Source organism: Anopheles funestus, chromosome 3RL, assembly GCF_943734845.2.
Source record: "Anopheles funestus chromosome 3RL, idAnoFuneDA-416_04, whole genome shotgun sequence".
NCBI lineage: Eukaryota > Metazoa > Arthropoda > Insecta > Diptera > Culicidae > Anopheles > Anopheles funestus.
The window spans coordinates 1447489-1470488 of NC_064599.1; the positions used below are offsets into that span (position 1 = coordinate 1447489).

The window sequence follows — 23000 nt, forward strand, 5'->3', positions numbered from 1 at the left end:
GACGGTTTTGATTCCACCCAGTGCACCCGGCTTCGGGTAAAAATGTCACATTAGTATGGGATTTGGAAAGATGTTCAAAGCCAACGGCTTTGGTGAGGCACCGGACACAGACATACCCGCCTGCGTGGCCTTGATTTCCAATATCTCGTGGTGAGTCGGTGGAACGAACCATACGATCGTGTTTATCGAAATGCTGTCATGTTTTTTACAGTTTCGAGGCAGAGAGGGCCTAGTTCCGTCGGTTACTTCAGCAAATTGTTAGAATAAAGGTAGACATCAAGAGATCGTAACCTTACACCTTCTGTTCGTACGCTGGGTAAGCCGTACAATTGATCATCGTCTGTACATCAAATCCGATCATGACATTTGATGGTACCCAAAACTGCACCGCACCTTTCAATCCAGTCGGCCTTTCTCATGGAAGGCGTAGAAGCTTCTATCAGCTCCAAACATAAGCCTCTTGACATTGAAATGCTTCGACAGTGGAATGTGAGGTAAGCTTTCTATTCTGAACGAACCATGAAAAACTTCTCGAATATGCTGAGGGATCTTCTCTTTACAAGTTGAATATCTTCCGCACGATTTCAAACAGGTTCCCTGTTCCAGGTGCTTAGTAGTCAGATTAATGTCCAACTAGAATCTTCTCCAACTGTTTCACTTTCCATGAACAGTCAAGGAAAGCAATGGAATAGGCACACGTTCTTGGCTGACATCCGTTGATTAATGTTACCTTATTAAAGATTATATCCAGAACCAGACTGTGGAGAATTTGAAAAGCCATGTCTTCAGAGATTACCATGCCTGTCAGTTATAAATTTAAATGGAATGTATTTATGTCGACTTGTCCTCCTGAATGCATCTTACATCTTTGTATTTTGTGACCCTCGGAAGATATGCTACAGGAAGACTGCTGAATATAGGGTTGTCGTCGCCCGAGTGCATTATCATGCGACAGTTCTAGGACGTCCGGAATTCTCCTCCTTCAAGGTGGTCATTAAACTCTGGACCGTACATCACTGTACCAGTGAGGTCAGTGCCTAATTAACACCTTCGTGCTATTTCCCTGAACGTCACGAACTTCAGGCCTTTCGAACTTTCCATCGCTTACGAAGCGTTCTAATGAGAGCATTTAAAGACAGTTCCAACCGCCCAAAAAATAGAGACTCTCTTGCAAAATGGTTCTCGTCCGCAATGGTGCAATACACCGCGCGCTAGTGAGCGATGCAGAGATGTTTCCAGAAGGAAAAATCGACCCTAAAAACGATCGGTTCGGATAACGCAGCCTAAGAGGTAGGTTTCACGAAGAGTGCCCATTACTTCGAGCAGCTTCTCCTCGACAAGAACCGACGTGAGGTGAACGCGTGCTAGTGCACGAAAACACGTTTGCCAAGGCGCTACTCTGCCACCACCGAGAGTGGTCAATTGCGGAGCGGTGGCCGAACGTAGGCATGCTCGCGGAATTGCGCTGATCGCCAACCGTTGCCCCACGGTTGCTCCCCAAGCACCCGCCCCTATATTATTCCGATGCTCAGGTCAACGGTGTGGAAGCTTCGATGCACTTCGAACTTGGAGTGTTTGGGGGTACTTCAAATCCGTCCGTCCGTCGTATCATTTCATTGCACACACACACAGCTCGTACAGCTCCAAACCAATACACCGATCTAGCGGCGATCTCGTTGGCCGCCTGTCGGCGCTCATTGGCGTAATGCGTCGAGAACACGAAACACACTTTTGCGCACCCGAGCACGTGCGGGCAATGGAAAGATCGGCACCGTACAAGCGAAGTGTCCGGTTGTGCAGGCTGGCTGGTTCATAGAGGGAGCAGCGGTAGTAGACAGGGCAAAACCACCTTCCAATCGGTACCCAAATATAAACGTAAATATGCGGCTCGCGTCTAACGAAGCGAGATTGAGCAAGAACCAGAAGCGGTTTTTATTCGAAAACACAAATAAAAACTAAACACAAACAAACGCACAAACCGTGCAACCACCCATTGCAACCCTCTCCCTCCTCCCTCTCGATTGTTGCGAACCTTTCCGTGCAAAGGATGGACGATAAGCGATTTCGACCCGTTGGTGACGAAATTACCCGTCATAGCCGCGCATCCTACCAAGCGCGTCTCACACGGCTGCACATCGATGGATCTTCCTTCCCGCGTCCATAATTCCTCGACAAGATCTAAACGACAGCACAAGACACGAACCGGTGCGCTGCGTCAAACCAAGCGCTTCAAATAGCGCGACAAACGACCGTACTACCCCTTCGTGGCCGCGCTTAATCACTCACACACCTTCACCCCTCGAAACGTCGCGGCTCGAAACGTAAACCGTTATCGCGCCATTCCGATGAAAATGGCTTGCGCAATTGGTGCTCAGGCGCGCTTTACGCGGAGGGCGGTCCATTGCTAGACGATCGTGACGTTTTTATGCTGCTAGCAGGCATGGGATTTTTGGGGAAAGGATCTGCTTCACCTTTTTTTCAAACGGCGCGTCTTCTGGTAGCCAACATCGCCAACCATCGTATGTTATGACGCTCTCTTATGAACGACTCTTTTTGACTGTTGCCTCCAGCATGTAAGCAAGGGAACATATTTCACTTCGGGTGCCGGTTGATTTTACTAACGACGTAGCTGATGGCGTCATTTCCTTGTTATTGTCTTCATTTCAGGCATTCCTGGCGTTCTGGCGAGGATCGTTTAGACGACAAACGTTATGTCGTGATGGTGTTTTGCGATATGGAAATGCTCGTTGCTCGTTGGGTTGAAATGATCATCAAGAAGCTGATCACTTGATCGAGGAAGATGTTGATAAGTACATTATTAAAGAACGGAGAAAAGCTTTATATCAGAAAAAGCTACCAATTTTAAAACTGTGAAGGGAAGCTGGACAGTTTTTTTATTACACCATAAAATTTTACAACATTCTCGACTTATTTTCATGTACGATGACTCAAACGGCATTTAAAAAGGTGTTATGTGATGGTTGGTGAGTAATTTTATCATACTAAAAACACATCCTCGTTGTGTGATTCGTTGGCATTTGGCAAAATAACTAAGCCGATGCGAGCAGAAAGAATTGATCCCACCAGGGAGGTGGCACAGATCATGTTTCATCTCACCTGCGCCGACTTCTTCTCACCAACGTTTCCAATAGCCTCAACACTACACCTGTACACAGTCGACTGCCGGCTTCGAAGTTTGTGGCCATCGAAAGTGGGCATTGATGCCAAAGTTCGCCACCCGAAAGTGAAACGCCTAGCGCACCCTGGACTAGGGACGTTTGCTCGCTATTTCGTCTTTGTTTTCCCTTTCGACGTCCTAGTTCACCATTTAAGGACGGACAATACACGGGACTCCGTCCCGAGAGCGGGAGAATATTTAGATCAAAACACTGGCCTGCACTGGGCCAGCAAGTGGCGCAAAAGTGTGTCGTGGTTATGTAAAACGCTTCACCCCACAGATCGTTCCCGCCGAGCATTTTGCTCAGGTTTGGCTGCGAGACACTCTAATCTCTATGTTTTATTACGATTTCACTTCCTCATTCGCATGCCGATATATCTTGCCTTCTTGTTCGTGGCTCACACACACACACGCCGGGACGCTTCAGCGGGTGAGACCGGGCAAGACCTAGAGAGCGAGCTACCTGCTCAAACCTATTCGCGCGGGCCCCCGACGCGCGTACACTTTCCATCGAGGCCAAACCATCGAGGCCCGGCATAGTAATGCTGCTAAATGTTTCTCGTCTTAGTTCGTGCCTCTTGTGTTTTTACTACTTGACTTTAGCTTTCATTTGTTCGTGTTTTTTTTTTCTCTCGCCTCGGTTCTATTTCGATTGTTGTGAGAAGGTATTGCAGCTGTCCAACTTCTTTCCTTGAGGGCTTCGCAATTAGCGTGCTTTCTTTTGTTCAGTGCAGAGTTTGTTTGTTTTTATTTCGAAGGAAACGGAATCAAGAAGAGAATTGGCGCGTCTGGTTCACGCAACACATCGGTGGGTGTGGAAATCCTGCTGTGAATGTCGGTAACTTCGTCTTCGTCGTTGCTCAAGAATTTGTTCTTCGTTGCGAATTAATGCAAACCAACGTTGCTTCCTACGCTGGTAGATTCCAGGCTTAAACACAATCAAACTCATTCGCTGGAGTAAAAAACGAACAACACCCAAATTTATGTCATCCTGTTTTGGTGGATGAAGAATATTTTATTTCTAAACCTTGAAATATCAGAATATTTTAATTGGAAAAGTTCTAGAACGAATGTCCAATGCGAATAACCGGTTATATAAGTTTAAACCTTTGATATTTCACTCTGTCGCATGTAGCATTTCTTAATCGAATCCGTTTTTGTGCTCTTATACAAGAACACAATCATTACGCTATCATACATCACTTGAAGATCGGAAAGCTGCTCGCTAAGGTGGTTTTGGTTCCTAAAGTGTTCCTACCAGTTATTACCGTCCCTAATGGCGTGGAGCTTAGACGATGGAGAGATTTTTGTCACAACAGCTTAGCGATGGAAGACACGGTCTCCCAACACATTAAGCCGGCCTGTGTCGCTTCGCTTGGACGATCCAATTATGAGATCGCTATAAGAACTTTATGTCTCGCATTAGCGCACCGGGCCGCTTGGACCGCATCGAACGAGTACCTCATTTGAGATGAACTTGAGTGAAGCAACTAAAGGTCGTTGTGAGCCAGAGTGGGAGCGAGATCGTTCTAAAGAACCGAGATCAGCGTTGTAATGCATGCGCAAAATGGACGCAAGGGTACGTGGAAAGCCTCGACAGCGTAACACTCAGACTAGGTGTTCTCGGCTACGTTCACCTCAATCTCGTACCACAATCACAGAGAGCTTAGTCAACGAGGGTCGGCTTAATTGAGGCCTCCACCTCACCGGAGTGTCGTTCTTGTGCCGGTATTGCGTTGTTTGTTCGTACCCAAACGGAAACAACGCGACCCAAGTCGGAAAAGTTGGTCAACAACAGCGGTTTAAGCGATCTTTCTTGAACAATTACGCGACATCTAATGGGGTGGCGAAGTAGTGGAAGTTCTTGTCATTGAGACAAGTTTCGAGAATCTTAGACATTCCCTCAGTAATTGGAACATACAGTCAAAAGGTTGGATGCATTAATAAAGCAGCTCTCCCCACATAAAACAAAACAAACGAGTTCGAACGAATGCGGTAGAACCATTCCCACATCTTGTTGCACTTTCATAAAATCATGCGCAATGCACTTTTCAACAAATGCATCTCGTGCGAAGGTCCATTCCGTAGCCTTCCCGCCATCGCCATCGAAAGGCAAACCCGGGTGGGATGAAAACGAAAAGCTTTATTTTTTTGTACTCATATGGCAAGGACGAATGAATCTATCGGAATCTCGGGCTATCGGTTCCAAACTGGTTGAAACCGGACCGTTTGCATTCGCGTCGTCGTACTTTATTATGCTGCTCTGTGCTGCATTCACTTACGGCACTTCTGTGCGCTCTCCTACTCCTACTTGCTGCACCAATCGATACCTGGCGTAAGTAGTAATTGAATTATAGTCGATGGTATCTTTTCTACCCCTATTCTGGCGCCTTTCGCAGCCAACGAATCGTTCCAGCTTTTGGTAAAGGTGCCACGGTAAAGGAAACTGAAAGTAACAACAAAACAGGCATATGTACAGAGGGATGGGGGAAAAAATCACGCTGGTACAAAAACAATGGAAACCGGGAGCCGGGAGATTGTAGTCGAATGTCGGCGTCACTAACCTTACCCAAAGACAGCGATCGTCCGTTAAAGTAGACCGGAATGACTCGTTTCGGTGGCGGGAATGTCTGGAGCATGGCGCCGTTGACCTCATTTAACCTGCTGAACGTTGTTTTGCGACGCGGGCGCCATGTTTGTTGGTGCACACGCGGGTCACCAGGCAGAGGTCACAGACCTCGAATGGAACGATGATGAGTTTACAGGTCAACCATTGCTACGCTTACTCGCGTACCGAATTGATCGCGTAGCGCAAACGTATTGCTATGCTGTCACGTTTCATCTCGCTTTTGTTTTTCATCTCATTTCCATCATGCATTATTTGTTTTATTCGTGACTCTGGAATGTAGCCGAGCATATTATGAAACGAAAAACAAAGGTGTACGTGCGGTTTTGCACGTGATTTAACATTTTCAAGCATTTTTTTGACGCCTTTCTTTTAAATTAAGAGTATAAATATGCATTTCCTTCTTGGCACAAGGTTACTCACTTATTGGAGTGTAGTTAACAATTTTTCATGCAATGCACAAAAGGTGAGTTTTCTCACTCAACTTCCCTCGCGTTACACAACGACTTTTGCATTGTTTTTACATCTGCCTTAAAGTTACTCAAATACGGAGAAAAAATAACCAAACGAATCTAAACATTTCGATCTACCGCGGGAAAGGCAATGGGCTGGGTTTCGCGTAACGCTCGTAACCACGTGACGCGGGCTGTCTCGGCTTAAGAAAACGCATGCAGGGCGCGGAAGAGTACGAATGAGAGAACGCGCGTGAGAAGCCATCTTATGCTGCTGAGCTGCGGTACTGGGGCGTTGCACTTGAGGCGAGTGAGAGTGAGTCGCGTGACATAATCTCACTCACTCGATCGCGCCCGATCGAGTGCCTGAAACCTCATTCCGTCGTCAGCCGGGGGGATGATCGAATCGTACCAGTGAATCGTAAGCAGAAACCATAGAAGCAACAACAGCAACAAATGCAATAGAAAAGCTTCCTCCCTGGTGTTCTCCCCTCTGTGTGGAGAGAGCGAAAGACAGTTCATCCCTTCCCGGTTAACCCTTCGAGTGTCGCAATGCAGCGGCCAGTTTCGGGCTGCAGCGAGATCGAAAGGAGAATCGACATTCGCGTATTAAATAAGCATCGAATGAAACGACGAAAAAGAATGCATACAAGCGTGGAAAACCACGCTCCAGAAGCAGTTGTTGGAAAAGTGTTTGCGAGAAGATTATGTGCGATCGTTTCATACATGTTCGCCGCTCGCAGGCAGTTCGATCATGACGGCAAGACGATCTTGATCCGATCAATTTGGGCCATTGTCGAGATGTGGGGGTTTTTTTGGACTATCTTTATGCGATAATGTGTCTGCGATCGTTTGCTGAAAATTAAATCGATCGCTACAGTTTCACGATCGACGAAAGACTACGGCGGGAGAAAGTGCATTGATGACGGTGTCGTTTAACTTTTCCTCCTTTATTTTTACAAGCGGCACGATAACCAAGCGAGGAAAAGTAATTTAACGACGCTAACGGCCTTGCACTTCCGGGACGGAAAGAAAGCAAGCGAAAGGGCCAAGGATGGGCCCTTCGTAAGGTAATTATCATATCAAGGCGGTCTCCGTGCTTGAACCATTTATCAACCGTGACGTTCCTCTGCTCAGCCGAAAGCAGGAAGTGAAGAAGCCTCTTCTCTTTCGCTGGAAGCAGTTTACCGCTTATCCTGGGAACGGATGCTGCGAACGACCATCTTACGTGGTAGATATCGGACTATCTGGTAATGGGTCTGCTGCCATCCTTCGTTCGTTACGTATTGTTTAGTTTCTATCGATTAAATAACATCAATTTGTTATGTTTGAGCCACTCGATGCCGAGTTGGAACGTGTTTCAAAAGATCTTAGAGAAGATTTCTCCTTTGGGAAGAAATTATCTTTTTAATTGAAATTGAAATTGAACAAAAAAACCAATTGACCCAATTGATAAGGAAACTTAATTGTCTCTTTCTCACCGAAGGGTTATTTTTTGTTGGATAATTGAAGTTATACTCGCTTCTATCGTAATCCTTCCTTTCGGGGGATCTTTCACCTGTTTTCTAATGGCAGCATTTCACCCACTTGGCGATGATTCAACTACCACTTAAAGCAAAAATTGTGAACTTTTGAGTAATAGTCTTGAAATCTTGAAGAATTGTTTAGAACAATCAACAAACAATGCTGTGTAAAACCTGTGTCCAGGTGTTACGTAACTGTTGAATGATCCCTTATCAGTCGTGGAGCCATTATGATGCATTAGCTAAATAAAGCCAGCCGGTTAAAATTAGCCAGCTTGCAGCACCGCCAATCGACGAGTCATAAATTTGCTGCTAATCAATGCAGTCCTGGTGCGTTGTGGTAAAAATAGACACTACCGTGTGGGCAATTCGTGGCGATACCTTTCAATAAGGGTAGTCCAGAAGGAGCGCTGTACGTGACACACCTTCCTTCGAAAACACTTCGAGTTTTTCCCCCTTTTTCTCACTCTCTCTCCCTCTTAAGAATGCCAAGCAGGGACGGTTGTCACCTGAAGGTAGGCAACCGATTGGCACACAGGCTCTTCACGGTGGCTTGCCGGTCGACTGCGGTTCCTTGGGTTGACCGTAAAAAGTTATGTAAATAAATTACGCCACCGCCGGCCAATGGTTTGAGTTCGACCGAACTCTGCTTGGAATGGTCTTAGGGCGACATGATCTTGGTATCGAGCCGGGAAACGCTCAAATTGCTTTCCACCCTACGCAGAGGGACAGAGGGCCACGCGTGGTAAAAGAGGCAAAACAGTTCCTTGCGTTTGGTTTTTGGTTTCGGACCAGGAGGCCAAAAGATTCGATAACAAGCGAATCCGAAACGGCATGCAAAGTTTGTTCTTCTGGTTCATTCCCTCCCCGTCCCGGCTTCGCGTGTCTAATCTGTCTGTTTTACGCAATCGTAAGCAATGACGATCACCTCCATCGTACGCCACCTGATCTGTCTTCCCTTGTTCGGCTCTTGCGCGGTCAAGTTATGGTGGTTGTTTGGTGATTCACCGTCAAGTGATAAGTTTTCCTCATACTCAAAACCCATCAGCGTCAACAAGCCGCCAAACAAACCGCGTCGAAGGTGATGTTGGAACATTCTAGCCCATAGCAGACAGGGCATGTCCATCCACCAATCCAACGCGTTGCGATTCGGAACCGTCCTTGAACGCTCATAATTGTACAAGCGGCAACGATTGAATAGTAATGAACATTACCACCAACCGAGTGCAGTCGCGGGTGTCACGGTGAACAGTTCTTCCGAACCGCAGTTCGAAGTTCCACTTGCAACAAAACGTACGGATAAAATGTCACTCCTCCATTTCGAGGTAGACGCGTGTCAAAACATTTGACGATCGAAGACGATCGATGATGCGGTGCAGCGCTGCGGACGGGAATTGATTGAATTTTTAATCAACGCGTACGTCAACACATTTCGAAACATTTCCCCGACCTTCCTTGCTGGCGAAGGACTTCGCACCGCAAAGGCGTACGCAATGCATGGAGCGCAGCCGAACAACATACGCGACGATGAAGCGCAAAGCGCACCACACACACCAAAATAAACACCCGACGAATTGTCCTACCGGCACGGCCTAGTCGAACAGTTTGTTGATGTTGTGTTGAGTAGTATTTGCAAGTTACCAACGCGTCGGGACGGTTATGCGCTGGGTGGAAGCATGATTGCTTGTTTGGTGTTTTTCAAGTTCAATCCACCAGTTCGCTGCCATCATGCTTTTTTGCATGCGTTTCCTTTACGAGCACGTCCTCCGTCCATGAAATCGATTCGATTCGATGTACGATCGAGTACAGACATGATCTCATAAGGACACACGGTACTGCACTGCATAAGGGATTGGCATGAAGGACGTGCAACGAGCAGTGAAAGGGATCGGGTTAGGTCATGCCCTCTGCTCAAGACGAGCATCGTGCACCGGACGGAAGCAATTAAAAGCCATAGCATAGGTCAGATTCCATGCGATCGTTTTGTGTTTTCTCCGTCGCCGTGGCGCAAGACATCTCAGTCTTGACAAGTTGTTAAATGTTTTACTTTCGACACACTTCGTGAGCATTTTACTTCGCCGTTAACTGTAGTACATGGTCAATAATGAGTTTGTCGGCTTAAGAAGAGAAAGCGAAAGAGTTTTTTTGTCACGTTAAGAGAAATAAAACAAAAAAAACATCGCTATCAAGGCAAATCTGTATCTATCTAGCCGTTGCGTAAGCGCGAACATTTAACACACAGTGGAGCGGAAATTAATTTCTACAGTCAAAGTTTTTCATGATGGCATTGCACTCACCTCCAACGAAGGCTACAAAAAGGATTTCTTTTTTGGGGAAATGTATCCGTTTGATTGTAAACATATGCTTGGAAGTGATTTGATATAATTCATAATCAGTAAATCTGAAATTGTTTAACATCATTTTTGTAGAAATGTTTTCCGCAATTCACTCAATATGCATGAGCAAACCAGAAATTTAAATGTCTGAACACGTGTGTTGTAGTTGCGTACGAGTGTTGATCGGTTGTATGCAACTTTTAAGCTTTTTTGCGTGCAACTCACCCTTTTTATAAAAAGCTCACCTTTGTGCAGCTCACAACGTGCTGGTACAATACGACAACAGCAGCAACTCAATTTTCTTTACGTTTTTTACTAGCAAAAAGTTCACTAAAAGAAAAAAAATGAGTACCTACACAGTATTTATAATGGATTTTAAAATACAATTCTCTATGAAAACACACCCAGTCATCATAAAAGTGCGTAAAAAAAGAATTAGGACACCAAAAATTATTAGCTCACCTTATGATTAAATATTTATTTGCATACTTCACGATTTGATACGATCTCGCTTTGCTAAAATAATTGATCTTCCCTCACGTGCTAACTAAGTGAGATGATCTTCGTTCGTTTACCTGTTGCCCCGTACTAGTTCCACATGTTACCATTAATGTAAACAAACAAAAACAAAACATCATCACCACCAGCGTTGATCTCGGATCGGTTTCCCCCCAACATTTCGTTGCCATTTCTAACAAACACATTTTTTACAACATTTTACAATTTTTTAAAACACTAACTTCGTTAAACCCACATCCTTTATATTAGGCGTCATCTACACATAGACGCGGATGTTTTGGATGGGAAGGGTATTGGTAATATGGGGTTTTGTAATTTTGAGTCTTATCCATCTACCTACAATGGTCCCTAAATAGTGGAATGTATTGCGGGAATGCGTGTTTAACTTGCTTCACCGGCCACAACTGGCGCGTTGAAGAAGCGCTTTACACTCGCATCGCTTACACATTTGTCTCAATCACATCTTCTATACGTCGCCTATCTATTAATACCATTTGGAGACGGTTCGAACGATGATTTCAAAATCACTCCAAACAGTTTACTAGCTGTAGTAGTAGTAGTAGTAGCAGCAATAGTTGCAGTAGTAATAATAGTAGTAGTAGTTTAAAACACATCACATTTCATGAGCGCCTCGTCAATCGATTGCTGCTGCCTTCGTTTCATCGTAAATGCTCCTTTTTTTTCATCTCAAATTCAGGCTCTCCTTATTGGCTGCAATGGAACCCCTCCATCATCATCATCATCATCATCGTCATCCTGCCTTATCTTTTGTATCGTCCGTGGCGTGCATCCGTGATAGCGCCCCACAGCTCGATGATGAAATCGTCAGTAAAACCAAAAGCCTCCAGATCGGACGCATCGATCGCTTCCGCAAAGTCCATCGAGTTAATTTTGTTGTTACCTAGTTCCCAGATCTGTGCGCAGAAGAAACAGTATATTCATTACATTATATCACGCTCGTTCGAGTAGGTACTTCACACGGGTCTACTCACTTGTGTGGCTAGCTCACTATCGTTGATTCCCATGAAGGAGTCGAGCAGTGAGTTAATGGCATCAATTCCACTTTGCGTAGCATCGTCGTGCTGAAAGGAAAAATTGGCGAATGGCGCGTTAATGCCAGACCCGAGCTTCATGCGTGTTGCAACGTACCTCATCCTCAATGGCTGCGTTTCCATTGGCCTTAAACCGCAGCGTCTCCTTTCCACTGCCGTATCCCTGTTTGCCCGGTTTGCTGCCGGCCGTACCTTTGCGCGGCGCTATTCCCTGGAATCCGCTCTTCATCGGTTCCACCAGACGAATGGTAAACGTCGATCCGGTGGGAATGTCCTTCAGCATTCGGGCCACCTCGTAATGTCGCTTGCCAACCACATTGATACCGTCTAACTTCTCGATGTGATCACCAATCTGGAACGGAGGGAGAGATGAAAGTATTGAAGCCATGAAAGATGAAGCCCTCTGCGCGTGATTTGGTGAATGCAATTGATTGTTATTACGCTGTACCTGTATGTGAGGAATGCGATCGATGACACTGCCACTTTTGATGCGCTTGATGAACGCGTAACCAGCACCGTTGTCCGTAATGGTAAGTCCGAGGGCGTCCTCCGACTTGACGATTTCCACCTCCTTCGGACGACCCTTTTTATGTGCGAAAATGAAATCGTTCAGCCCGATCTGACCGCCCAGCAGATTGCTCATATCGACTTTGTGCGAGTTTAGCGTGCAGAACAGAATCTGAAATTTGTAAACAAACAACAAACCAAAGTTAAGAAGTAATATTGCGCATAAAAGAAGCTTATTTCAATCTCATATTTAAGCCACACCACAATACATCATGGATCACCATGGAACTTTGTTCTAAATGTCTTCTTTCTCTTCATTTACCAGCTTTGCTATCAAACAATACTCGAAGCAAACTTATCCAAAACATTCAGCAACTCTGCAAACGTGTCTCGAAAGATCCACTTCGAACCACCGACTGCAGTTCGTAGCGATCGTGCATACTGAGCAGGCACTCGGGCAACCATCTCGAGAAAAGTGTGATCATCAACTAGGCGCTCTCGCGCATCTCGCACATTTCGCGGAAGGGTGCACTGGCCGACCCCGGGGTGGGGAAATTTGACCCAATGGTCCAACAACGGACCTGAGCAACACAATTCAATGCAACCGATTCCTTGGAAAATTTTCAATCGTCCATTTTTTCTTCAGTTCATTTTCTCGGTCTCTCTTTCCATCCGTCCTAGCTCCCGTCGCTTTCCATCAGGCGCCATCGGAGGGAAAATCAACCTCCCCTTCCCCTCCACCTCCTCCACAATGCCTCATCACATCGCTGACGTGAGCAGCGCAATTTTATTATTATTGTTATTGCAATCACGTTGCTTGTTTGGTGGATGAAAATTCATCGCGAGTGCCATCCTTCGCCTACGGTTGGCCGACATTAGTTTCCACTGTCCTCTCCACCGATGCCCGTGCGGGTGGTCGATGGTTTTTGGGAGTTTCCTCGTCCGTTTCGCTCGAAATTCCAACCATTTCGCTGTTTGCTTTGTGTCTACGTCCTCTCTCGTCCGGGGCTCTTTGTGTGGCAGTTTCAGGTGAACGGCTTATACGCGGACCACACGCTAATAGGCTTTTCTTCGATGTGCTTTGTTGTTTTGTGAAAATTATCGATCGGATCACATCAGCGGGAGACATGCGAGATATTTTGAAAATATGTAACACCGACTCCCGATGTGGATTGACTGCTGTATTCAGGTGAGTTGGAACCAAAGCACCAAACGATTTGTTTATCATCATCATCATAGCAGGAAAAAGCATCACAAGCGTGTATCTCTTTCGGGCTCGACTCGAGTGGTTTGCAATTGAGCTGTACTCACTGAGTTAATGAGCGTAATAGAAGCCTTACCTAAGCATTACATGACGATGGGCATGTTTGGGCGATCAATAGAAGGAAACATCTTCAAAAATGATTTTGAACCAGCTGTCTCTTCACACATCGCGTCGAATGTGTACGTCTCGAAAAGACATAAAAATTGATTATGAAAAAATTGTCAAGAAAGCAATCAAAACGAAACAAGCTGATAAAGCTCCGCACCGGAACGGAGCCATATCTAACCTTGACATACCATCCAAGCGCAGAGAAACGGCCATGTTAAAAGCTATAAAGTAGGAGAAGACTAGAAACCCATAATCGTCACTGATCACACAACTTTCGAGCTGCATACATTACACGTCGTTGCACTTTCGCCCCAAAACACAAATGCGCACATTCGATCTCGATCTTCGGAAAGTTTTCCACCTGCTTGTTTTCTGTTGTTGGTTTGGATGCTTTGGTTAGATTGATTTTGGCCTCGGTGCGTTGAACTTTGCGCTGTCCACTGCAAATTAAATACCTTCTCATTTTCCTTCTCATCCCCAGATTCGGAACTTGATGCCACAGCCATTGCTGGGTGTATTGACCAAGCGGAAGTGAACTCAACTGAGTGGAACCATCATGCAAGCGCAGCGCACTAGTTACATTTGTCCGTGTCGTTGGTGGAGACTGTTTCGAGGGACTTCTGTTTGCGAGATTCGGCCCACTATGTAGGTAGTGTCAGGTCGGGTCAGGCCGGAATCTCATACACCACCGTGTGTGCCAAACAGAGCGTGATTCCTATGCTTTGGGGTTTTTTATATATGAAGGTTTGTATGCGTGGGTAGTATTTTTTCCCCTTTAGAGGGGTTTACTCTGCTTCTGACTTTGAATCAGGTGTGGTACAATGTAAACGTTCCATCACTTGTTGCCTTGCCCGGGGGGAAATTTAGATAGATGATCTTTTAATTAAAATTTTATTGCGAGTAACATATCTTCTGTAATATTCTGTTCGGCCATAAATCTCCCCGATCTTTTTTCATTAAAATGCATCATGTGCATAATGAACTAATGCACTTATTATGATCCCAGTCCCTTCTATCATTTACTACAATTATGACAATTGAGCTGAAGTAGCTATAACATTTTTTTCCATCTTCAATTAGCTTTTATATTAGGAACATTATTTGCTCATTATTTTTTCCCCTTTTCACACCAAATGACCACATTGCGGTGAATGGAAGAATATCGGGAGAAAAATACTAACACGTAAAGGTTTTTTTTTATTCAGCGAAGCCCCACAAGGCGATGAAAAGTCAGTCTGTTGACCACTAGAAAGCACCCTCACAGTTACAGGCTCCGATTGCAACGGCCGTATGGAGTTACTTTCTAATTGAATTGAACCAAACGAGACCTTGCCAGTGAAAAGGTGTGTAACCTTTCACGTTAGAGCAACCTTCACGTTGCAACGACGCAAATTGCGCAAACGTAAGGAGAGTTAATTTAATCTGCCGCATATTATACGGCAGTGGACACGACTCACAAATTATGCAATTATTAACTTTGCAGTTGGAAAAGTTAAAAACTACCTCTTTCTTTGGCCATTTTGTATATTTTCTTTTATTTCAGCAAACTTCCATTGAAGTACCTTCCGTAAACAAACACACATAGATAAATGGCAATAGTTTCACATCCAGCAACACACGTGCACGTTCGTTGTAAACACACAATCGGCAAACGTGATGGGCGCCCTACAAACACAACCGCATCCACAATGCGACCTGCAGTATGCAAATGCAACACAATCCCCACGCATTATTTGTGCTGTTAAATAGAGATCAAAGAGGTTTGTTTGAGGTTTTTCCTTGATGTTGTCGTCGTCACGTTCACACGGCGTTCCCGTGCAAGTGGTTGCTGTTATTACTCGGCCCCTGGAGCATTACAAAAAGAAAGCACAAGCAACTTCAGCGTCCGTCCCAAGGGAGCAGCAGCTAACGGTAATAAACCGCTCTGGTGCATTTGAACATGGTGGTCTTATTTTGGGTCGCCCTTTCTGCTACAACCAGTTTTGGGGACGGGACTGGTTCTAGTCTAGTTTCTGGATGAATCGCTAATCCTATTCCATGCTCCAATAAAAGTGAAACGAAATTCAATCCATTCCAAGTGCGATCCGACCGTTATCGATCCTCTACTAAACTACCCTTTCGTAATGCGATTTATCATTTAATTAAGGCTTCAAGGGTCTGAATTTAGAAATTCATTCAACAACATTCTTTCGTTGAGTTGAGCATTTCCCGATGCGATCACTTACAATTTCGAACGAATGAAACTGATCCAGTTTTGAACCGATCCGACCATAACCCGTCCCGATTGGACTTCTTCCGGAACGGACAGGAGAAAGTAGTTAGACGTTAGCGGAACCACTTTGCTAATTTCACTTGGGCACAAATTTCCTCCTGCTGTGCCATGTCCTCCACACTTTGTTGCAACCGACAGCGGACAGTTGCCGAGTGACCACGGAACACACGAATGGATGGTGCGAAAGAGCGCAAAACTGGAAACTACAACACATCCCAAGGAAACCGCTGGCCACTGTTACCCATCGGGACACTTTGCACTCTTTCGTCCATTCGTCGATTCATCTCGCTCGTGCTGCCTTTCACCGAGCGCTAAAGTCGGAGATGCATCGAAAACACATCCAAGTTAATAGGGAGTTTCGTTTTGCTTTTTGCTATCTATTTATCCTCGATCCTCGATCCATCCATGCGCTGATTGCATCTTGCAATCAAACAGAAACATCGCCAAACGTAGTTAGCAACTCGCTTTTCGCATCTCGCCATATGCAACTAAAGATGCGATCGGTTGGATTTTGAATTCATCGCAAATTACCTAGTCGCCCGTAATGGCCAACTAGAGGTCGAAAACGGTGGAGACAACCATTGAACTGTTTCGTTCCGATAGACTTTCACCCCGAGAGGAAAACGACCCAAACGACCCAACAAAATCTTAGTATGAGGAGACTTGTGAGATTGAGACTCTTAAGTGTACTGTTATGAAGTAGTTTTAAATGCAAATAGCTAACAATAACCTGTTCTAAGCTTACTATAGTTAACAAGAAAGATAGGGATGCAGTGGGTCAAAAATTCACAACTTTTGCGTTACGCAAATCATTCCTTAGGTGAAACATTCATAGCCGAACATACGTTGGCGCTTTTCCGTTACAGTGTTTTTTGCATCTTGTATTTGTTTTAACGATGTTAGCGATTTAATTCACACGTTCCGCATTATTGCGCTACTTTACAGTAAAACGTAAATACCGCCTGATCACGTGAAAAAATGCATTTAAAACTTGTTCACATCAGCTCCACCGTTCAGTGCTGCCATGAGAACAGGGAAATGTACATCTCACGCTAGATAAATGGAAAACATCGTCACAGTGTTGTGTCATGAGCTACCCTAGAAAACGCATCGAAGAGGAGTCGTTTTTTTGGGGGAAATAATGGAGATTTCAATGAACTAAAAGAGACGAATGGTTCTTTACAGTTACATCTACATTATCGATCACTTGCTTGTGATGCTTTGTGATAAAAACAGTGTTCAAAGTTGAGCCAATATACTTCTCGCAGCTGTTTCGCTCATAATGAACTAACAAATACCCCAATAACTCGCCTCCCCGGGGGGCTCAATGTAGCACAATTCTAACTGTGATGACGGGAAGTAATGACTTGTACACCCACGATCATGCACCTTCCGACTTAGTAAAAACACCTGCTATATCTTCGATTCCATGATCATGATCTCCTCTTACCAGGCTGCCAAGCTAATCGCTGTCAAAATGGTTCACATGTTGGCAAATGTCGGTCAACCAACGGGCTCATCACGTGGTTGAAGCGTTATACAATGCAAGACTGAAGCTAGAAGAGCCTCTTCAAGATCAATCGGACGGCGATGAAATATTTCTGACCGTACACACTTGCACGCTGGGCATTCCCAGAAATGCCTACCCCTAATTTTACTTCCCCGTACGTTATTTTCGACCACACTAATGATGCACAACCTGTGGCCTCAATTTTGCGGATCCCAGACCCCACCTTCAGTGCCTTTTTCTCGCCGTCCCGTGCAGAAACTCCCGAAAAGTCGAAACAGGTTACCGAATGCTGTACTGTATATCGTCTAAGCGCCGATTCTTTTTTCGTACCGGGCAAGTGCGAAGTGTGGCAGGGTCCTAATCATTTGGAAGAAGCATATGAACGATGCGAGTCAATCGAAAGAGGCACCAAGCACCGAAAAAAAACCATTGGTTCGCGTTTCATTGACCCAATTTTGGAACCAAACGGAAAAGAAACTGGCTCCACCGGGTTGCTGCTGATGTATCTTTGGCTCTTTTCTTTTCCAATTTTCTAAATTTCTTTCTCCACACAGCGAATGAGTTTGGGATGGATGATGAAATTTTGCGGGACTTCTCTGTTCAGCTGACCAACGGAATCGTACCGAGAGCGCTGGAAATCGATCGTCGATTCCTTCAAACAAACTTACGCACTTGGACATGCGGAAAGTAAATAAAACTTTTATTATGCATTCACAGTCACAATGGCAATGTACTAACATTAGCACAGTTATGTTATTTGGCAGCAAATCAGCATATTCTGCCAAGTGATGTGTGCTCTATAAATCATGTTTTATAGTTACGATGCCTCCGCCGAAATCGTTGCTCGATTAAACGAACTTTCCACGCACGAGCTTCCGGGCATTGCAAGTCCAAAAATTTCAACCCATCGTAACGCTGCATAAATATGCCCGCGTACAAAAACAGCTGACGAGGCAGCAATAATGGTCTGCCACGATGCCGTTATGCAATTCCGTTGGGCATGAAACGCTAGTTCCGTGGCTCAGCAGCAATTGGATTTGAGGAAGAAAATAAAATAATCGGGATTTATGGTGGGTTTGTGTGGCTCCACAATTAGGATGTAAAGGTGCATTCACCCGTACGTGCATTCCACAGAAACACGTGAAATCAATAAAAGGAGAATATATCATGAAAGCATAATAATGCTTTTAATACACATGCTGGTTGTTATAATCAGTACACATTTTCTTAACAGCTTTTTGGCCTACTATAAGACCGGATTTTGGTATGTAATAGTATGTGAACAAATGCCACTTCCATGACTTCGTTGACTAATGCATTTTATATGTAATAGATGACCAACCCTCTCAGGATTGTAACAAACAAAGATATACATTTAAGAACCTTTAAGACACTTAAGAAGTCAAAGAAGATGTCCTAGACTCAGATTGCTTGATGGATGTCACTAGGTCACTAGAGACACCTGGAAAAACGCTCGGTAATTCGGTTAGACTATCCTACACTAGAGCACCAAACTTTAGGATAGTTGTAGTGTCTCATCTATGAGTAATTCATCCAATTACTCCAACCAAGTAGTGGTCTACTTGTGGTCTTCTAGATGAATTGCAAGATTCTAGTGTGTGACAGAAACAATCACTGTTACACTTACACAGATCGGTACATAGCCGTGACTAACAAGTGTCTTTATCTCGGTTTGCCTCAGTTGTTTCGCCTCAACAATTTCCTCAAGTACCACATCTCAAGGGTGCAATCGCTGTGACAGAACATAGCGGACAAAGGTAATTCGCAACCCAATCACCTCGTAAACCCTTCGAACACAAGATAAGATATCGTACGAACTGTTGGAAATACAAAAACGTTGGGCGGAGGTTGAAATGTGCCACTAATAAATTCCAACGCTCATTCATCAAATCTCCAAAAAAGATAGTCCGCGCACATTGTAAGATAGCTTTGTATTTTTAGTGGCAACGATCGACTTACCTCATCCATGGGGAAATCGTAGCATTCGGCGATCTTCTGGTACAGCTCCTTGACACTGGCAAACCCGGTGATGAAGCCAGTCGGACTGCCGTGTGCCAGCTGGCAATTGAACACCAGCTGCGGCTTGGTGACGGTCGATTCGCCATGGCCACCGTTGCTCATGCTGTCGTGGTGGATCGTGGGCGCTGTTGGGATCGGAGGGTTTTTGTAGTTGTTGTTATCGTGGTACGCATGCGGATCCTTGGTCATCGGTGGCGAAGGATTGGATATTTTGGTGCTTTTCTTATTGAACAACGGCATCGTGTTGGTGGTGGTAGTCGTAACCAAACCAGAGGGAAGGGATGACTGAAGGAAGGTAGGTTCTTTACTGTGGCACTTTACACTCGGGGGCGGGCGACAACACCCCGGTTACAAACCCCTTTTTTATTGGTAAAGGACAAAATGGGATAGAGAAAGGAGCTTGGGATGTAAATTTTGTTTTTACTGAAAAGTCCAGAACCGAAAAGAGCAAACCGAAACAGGTGGGAAGGAAATAATTGAAGAATAATTTTCCAACAAAAACACCCAGGAAAACACACACGGCTCCAGTCGATAGGAGTTGTAAGTTTAGGCTGGCAAGTTATTGCTACTGCTTCTGTGCAGTGGGCCACAGTTTTGGTCCCTTTTTATGTTGAACTAAAACTGTTTTTTGTTGTTAAGGGTGAGCTAGTAGGTAGTACAGCTAACTTGTCAGTGGGAAGTCACCGAAATTGGGAAGACACGGGAGTCATAAGGAAGTCCAGGAAAGGGATATTAAAAAAAGAGAAAAAAGAAAAGAGATAGAAGAGATTGTAGAAACACTCCGCGAATACGGTATGTACTGATATATCATACACAAACACAAACACACACATACAAACATATTCACACAAACACACGTACACACGTGGTATTATCTAAAATATGAACAAAATCTATATTGTTGGACCCGCCAATGGCAAACAAGAGCAATTTGCGTTTTGCTTTGGCAAATATTTGCCACGGCGCAAGAAACGAAACTCAAGTCGTGTCGTGTTGCTTTGTCACAGTGGCGACCCCGTACCCATCGTCTTGCAGGTGTTCAGTCGTGTGTTTAGCTAAAATCACCATAAACAATCAACACTACAGTAACTACAGCATGCGTGCACACCTACTCATGCGTTTTTCAAAAGTCGCAAAACTGTTAGCAGAAATTTTCTTATGGCCTTGTTCGGTAAACACTTCACTCCGTGTCACCAAGTTAAGGGCACTTTTCCGATCTGCCCGTTACGATCGTGCAGGGCACACTGCTTTCTCTCTCGCACGACTCCCGTCTTGCCCTTAGCTGGGGAGTTTTTGTTATCTGGTGTCCCACCGTTTCGTTTCGCTGATAAGCGCGAACACTCCTATACACTGTACACACCGCAACACCAGAAATGAGAGGGTAAAGTAACGACCACCATATGCTTTTGTGACACTCTTTACAAAAGGCCGATGCGTTTGACGGAATGCCGATAAAGCAGGAAGCGCACAGATAACAAACCAACATACCAGCGATCGAAAATGGCCAGAAACTATACTTTGCCCACATGGAACGTTGCTACACAAGGCGTCGGTGTAACGGCGGCCGTCGGCACGAATTGTCTCCAGGGGATGATTGGATGCGGTCGCGGGAAGGTGGGTGTGTGTATGTATTTCTTTTTATCTCCAGCAGTTTGACAGCCTACAGACAGTGAACAACCACTAGCTGGAGAGCAAATGAAACAAACGCAAAAATACGCGCTTTTTGCCGCGCGCGCACTGTATCTCGGATCAGATCAAGGTACGCACACGGATCGATCAGCCAATTACTGCACAGTCGCGGGCTCACTGCGTACGTGGACGCTGTCACGAATAACCGGGGGTCGTTTCCACGCGTCGTTTTCGACTGCTAGAAGCGGTTTTCCGCGCGACGAATTCACTAACGGCGCAGCAACCCTGCCCGCTGGTCCGACCTTCGTGGGCTTCTCTCTGCTGCGCTCTCTTTCGCTCGCTTTCGCGCTTCAACGGCTGTTAGGAACCGTTAGGAATGGCAGGCGAGAGGTATGGGATTAGGTGGCGAACCTCCGGCAACCTGTAGGCTGTTTCACTTGACCGCGCACCACCTGCTTACCCTCCCCAACTCTCACACACAAAAACACCCCTGCACACGTAGTAGGCTGAGGGTGAAAACCACTCAGTAGCGCGCACACATACATACAGCGAAAGAAACAATATGAACACTGGCCGCCCCGAGGTTGGAAATGGAGCTTTAACACACAGCAAAACTAACCGTAGATATCTATATGAACTTTTGAAGTCGAATCTCACGACTTCCACGCGGCAACTTACTGCTGCACTGGTGTTGTGCACCTTCTCACTTTTTTTTTGGTACAACTTTTGCCGGTTTCTTAATGCACGTTGTGTGTGGCGTGTTTCTCAGCCTCACGTGAGCAATTCCACCGGTTTGCCCATGAGCAGCAGAAAAAATAGTGCGTTCTTCACTGTACGCCGTCGTCTTGGCAAATGAAAATCCCAACACGGTACGCGGCTCTCGCAGGGAAGTAAAATGTGGAAGCGCGATTCAGTGTTTCTCAATCAGTTCCGTTTCAAGCTCTCAAGCTCTCTGATCTTGATGAAGATAAAATTCAAAATAAAAGTCATACCAAACATAGGGAAATGAAACATAAAATCCGCTTGCGAAATACAATGTACAATTTTGCATGCTTAGGAATTTTTGAATAACAACTACATGAGAACGTTTGTCAAAGAGGTTTAGAAAGACTGACGAAACCGCTGGCTGGATAACCGTATACATCGGACCTTTGCGCTGTGTCAGTATTTTTTCCCCTCTTTTTGGGCTCCAAAGGGAGAACGAGATGGACTTCAGTGGACCTTTATTTTCTTTCATCTTCGGCATTCCACGCTGCTTCTTGCTACTTCCGTTTACCGTTATCGAAAGCGAAGGGTGGCTCTCGTGGCCTATCTCGCATATATGTTTTTGTTTGAGAAGGTTCTCCAATTCATTCTCTTTTACATACCTCTCTGCCTCTCAGCGCTTCCTTCTTTTTATGTAAATGTTCCACATGCACGTCGAAACATATCTTTCACTGTACAATGTGCCGCGAATCAAACGACCTTCGATGTATTCTAGTATTGGTTCTGGCAAAGATACAGTTCATTCGACCCTGGTCGACAGAGCAATTTAAGCAATGTCCAATGTTGTGCAAAATATGGAACAAGATGCGTAGGAATCTACCAAAAGCTGCATCAGAACGAATTCGATCTTGCCATCACGAGTGCGACCAAATGAACGCCCATTGTTTCGCCCCGAATGGTGGTTCTGTAAATGGGGTTGTTGTCTGGTGTGTTAGTGTTATTATTTTCCATACAATTTGCATAATATATTACCAACAACTGGGTAATTGTATTATTTGCATTTGAATTGGAACTATAGCACTGGTCCAAGAGTTTCTCGACACCGAAACTTTCATAGACACATTGTGGTTCTGGGAAAAATGATGAATAAAAATATAACATTTACCTTGCCTACGGCGCATTAAAGTCTATGGTTTGCTCACTCCCGCGGGAGCGGCGCGTGTCGACCAACAACAGTTTCAAGTTCAGCGACCAGTCAACTTACTCTCTGAAACCCCTT

The 23000-nt window shown here is 45.1% G+C and overlaps 1 protein-coding gene across 9 annotated transcripts; it reads right to left on the minus strand.

Annotated features, from left to right (window-relative positions):
• Positions 1-10565: 10565 nt before the first annotated feature.
• Positions 10566-21888, minus strand: LOC125768243 (PDZ domain-containing protein GIPC3). 9 transcript variants are annotated; one of them, XM_049435632.1, is made up of 6 exons: positions 21695-21888; positions 19328-20048; positions 12135-12365; positions 11784-12038; positions 11627-11716; positions 10566-11548 (listed from the first exon to the last, which is right to left on the minus strand). In XM_049435632.1, the coding sequence occupies exons 2-6, from the start codon at positions 19625-19627 to the stop codon at positions 11396-11398; spliced, it is 1029 nt and encodes a 342-aa protein (XP_049291589.1). In that variant the 5' UTR covers positions 19628-20048; positions 21695-21888; the 3' UTR covers positions 10566-11395. The 9 variants fall into 9 exon arrangements, with proteins under 9 accessions (XP_049291589.1, XP_049291585.1, XP_049291582.1 ...); XM_049435628.1 differs by having other exon boundaries at positions 19328-20052; XM_049435625.1 differs by having other exon boundaries at positions 21636-21888.
• Positions 21889-23000: the final 1112 nt, after the last annotated feature.

What these genes read in the sequence shown, in the direction of transcription:
- LOC125768243 (XM_049435632.1), bottom strand. Translation starts at nt 19,627, where the DNA reads ATGCCGTTGTTCAATAAGAAAAGCACCAAAATATCCAATCCTTCGCCA. An exon ending in ACGATTTCCCCATGGATGAG is followed by an intron (nt 12,366 to 19,327) that starts GTAAGTCGATCG and finishes TACAAATTTCAG; the next exon opens with ATTCTGTTCTGCACGCTAAA. An exon ending in ATAGTGAGCTAGCCACACAA is followed by an intron (nt 11,549 to 11,626) that starts GTGAGTAGACCC and finishes TTCTGCGCACAG; the next exon opens with ATCTGGGAACTAGGTAACAA.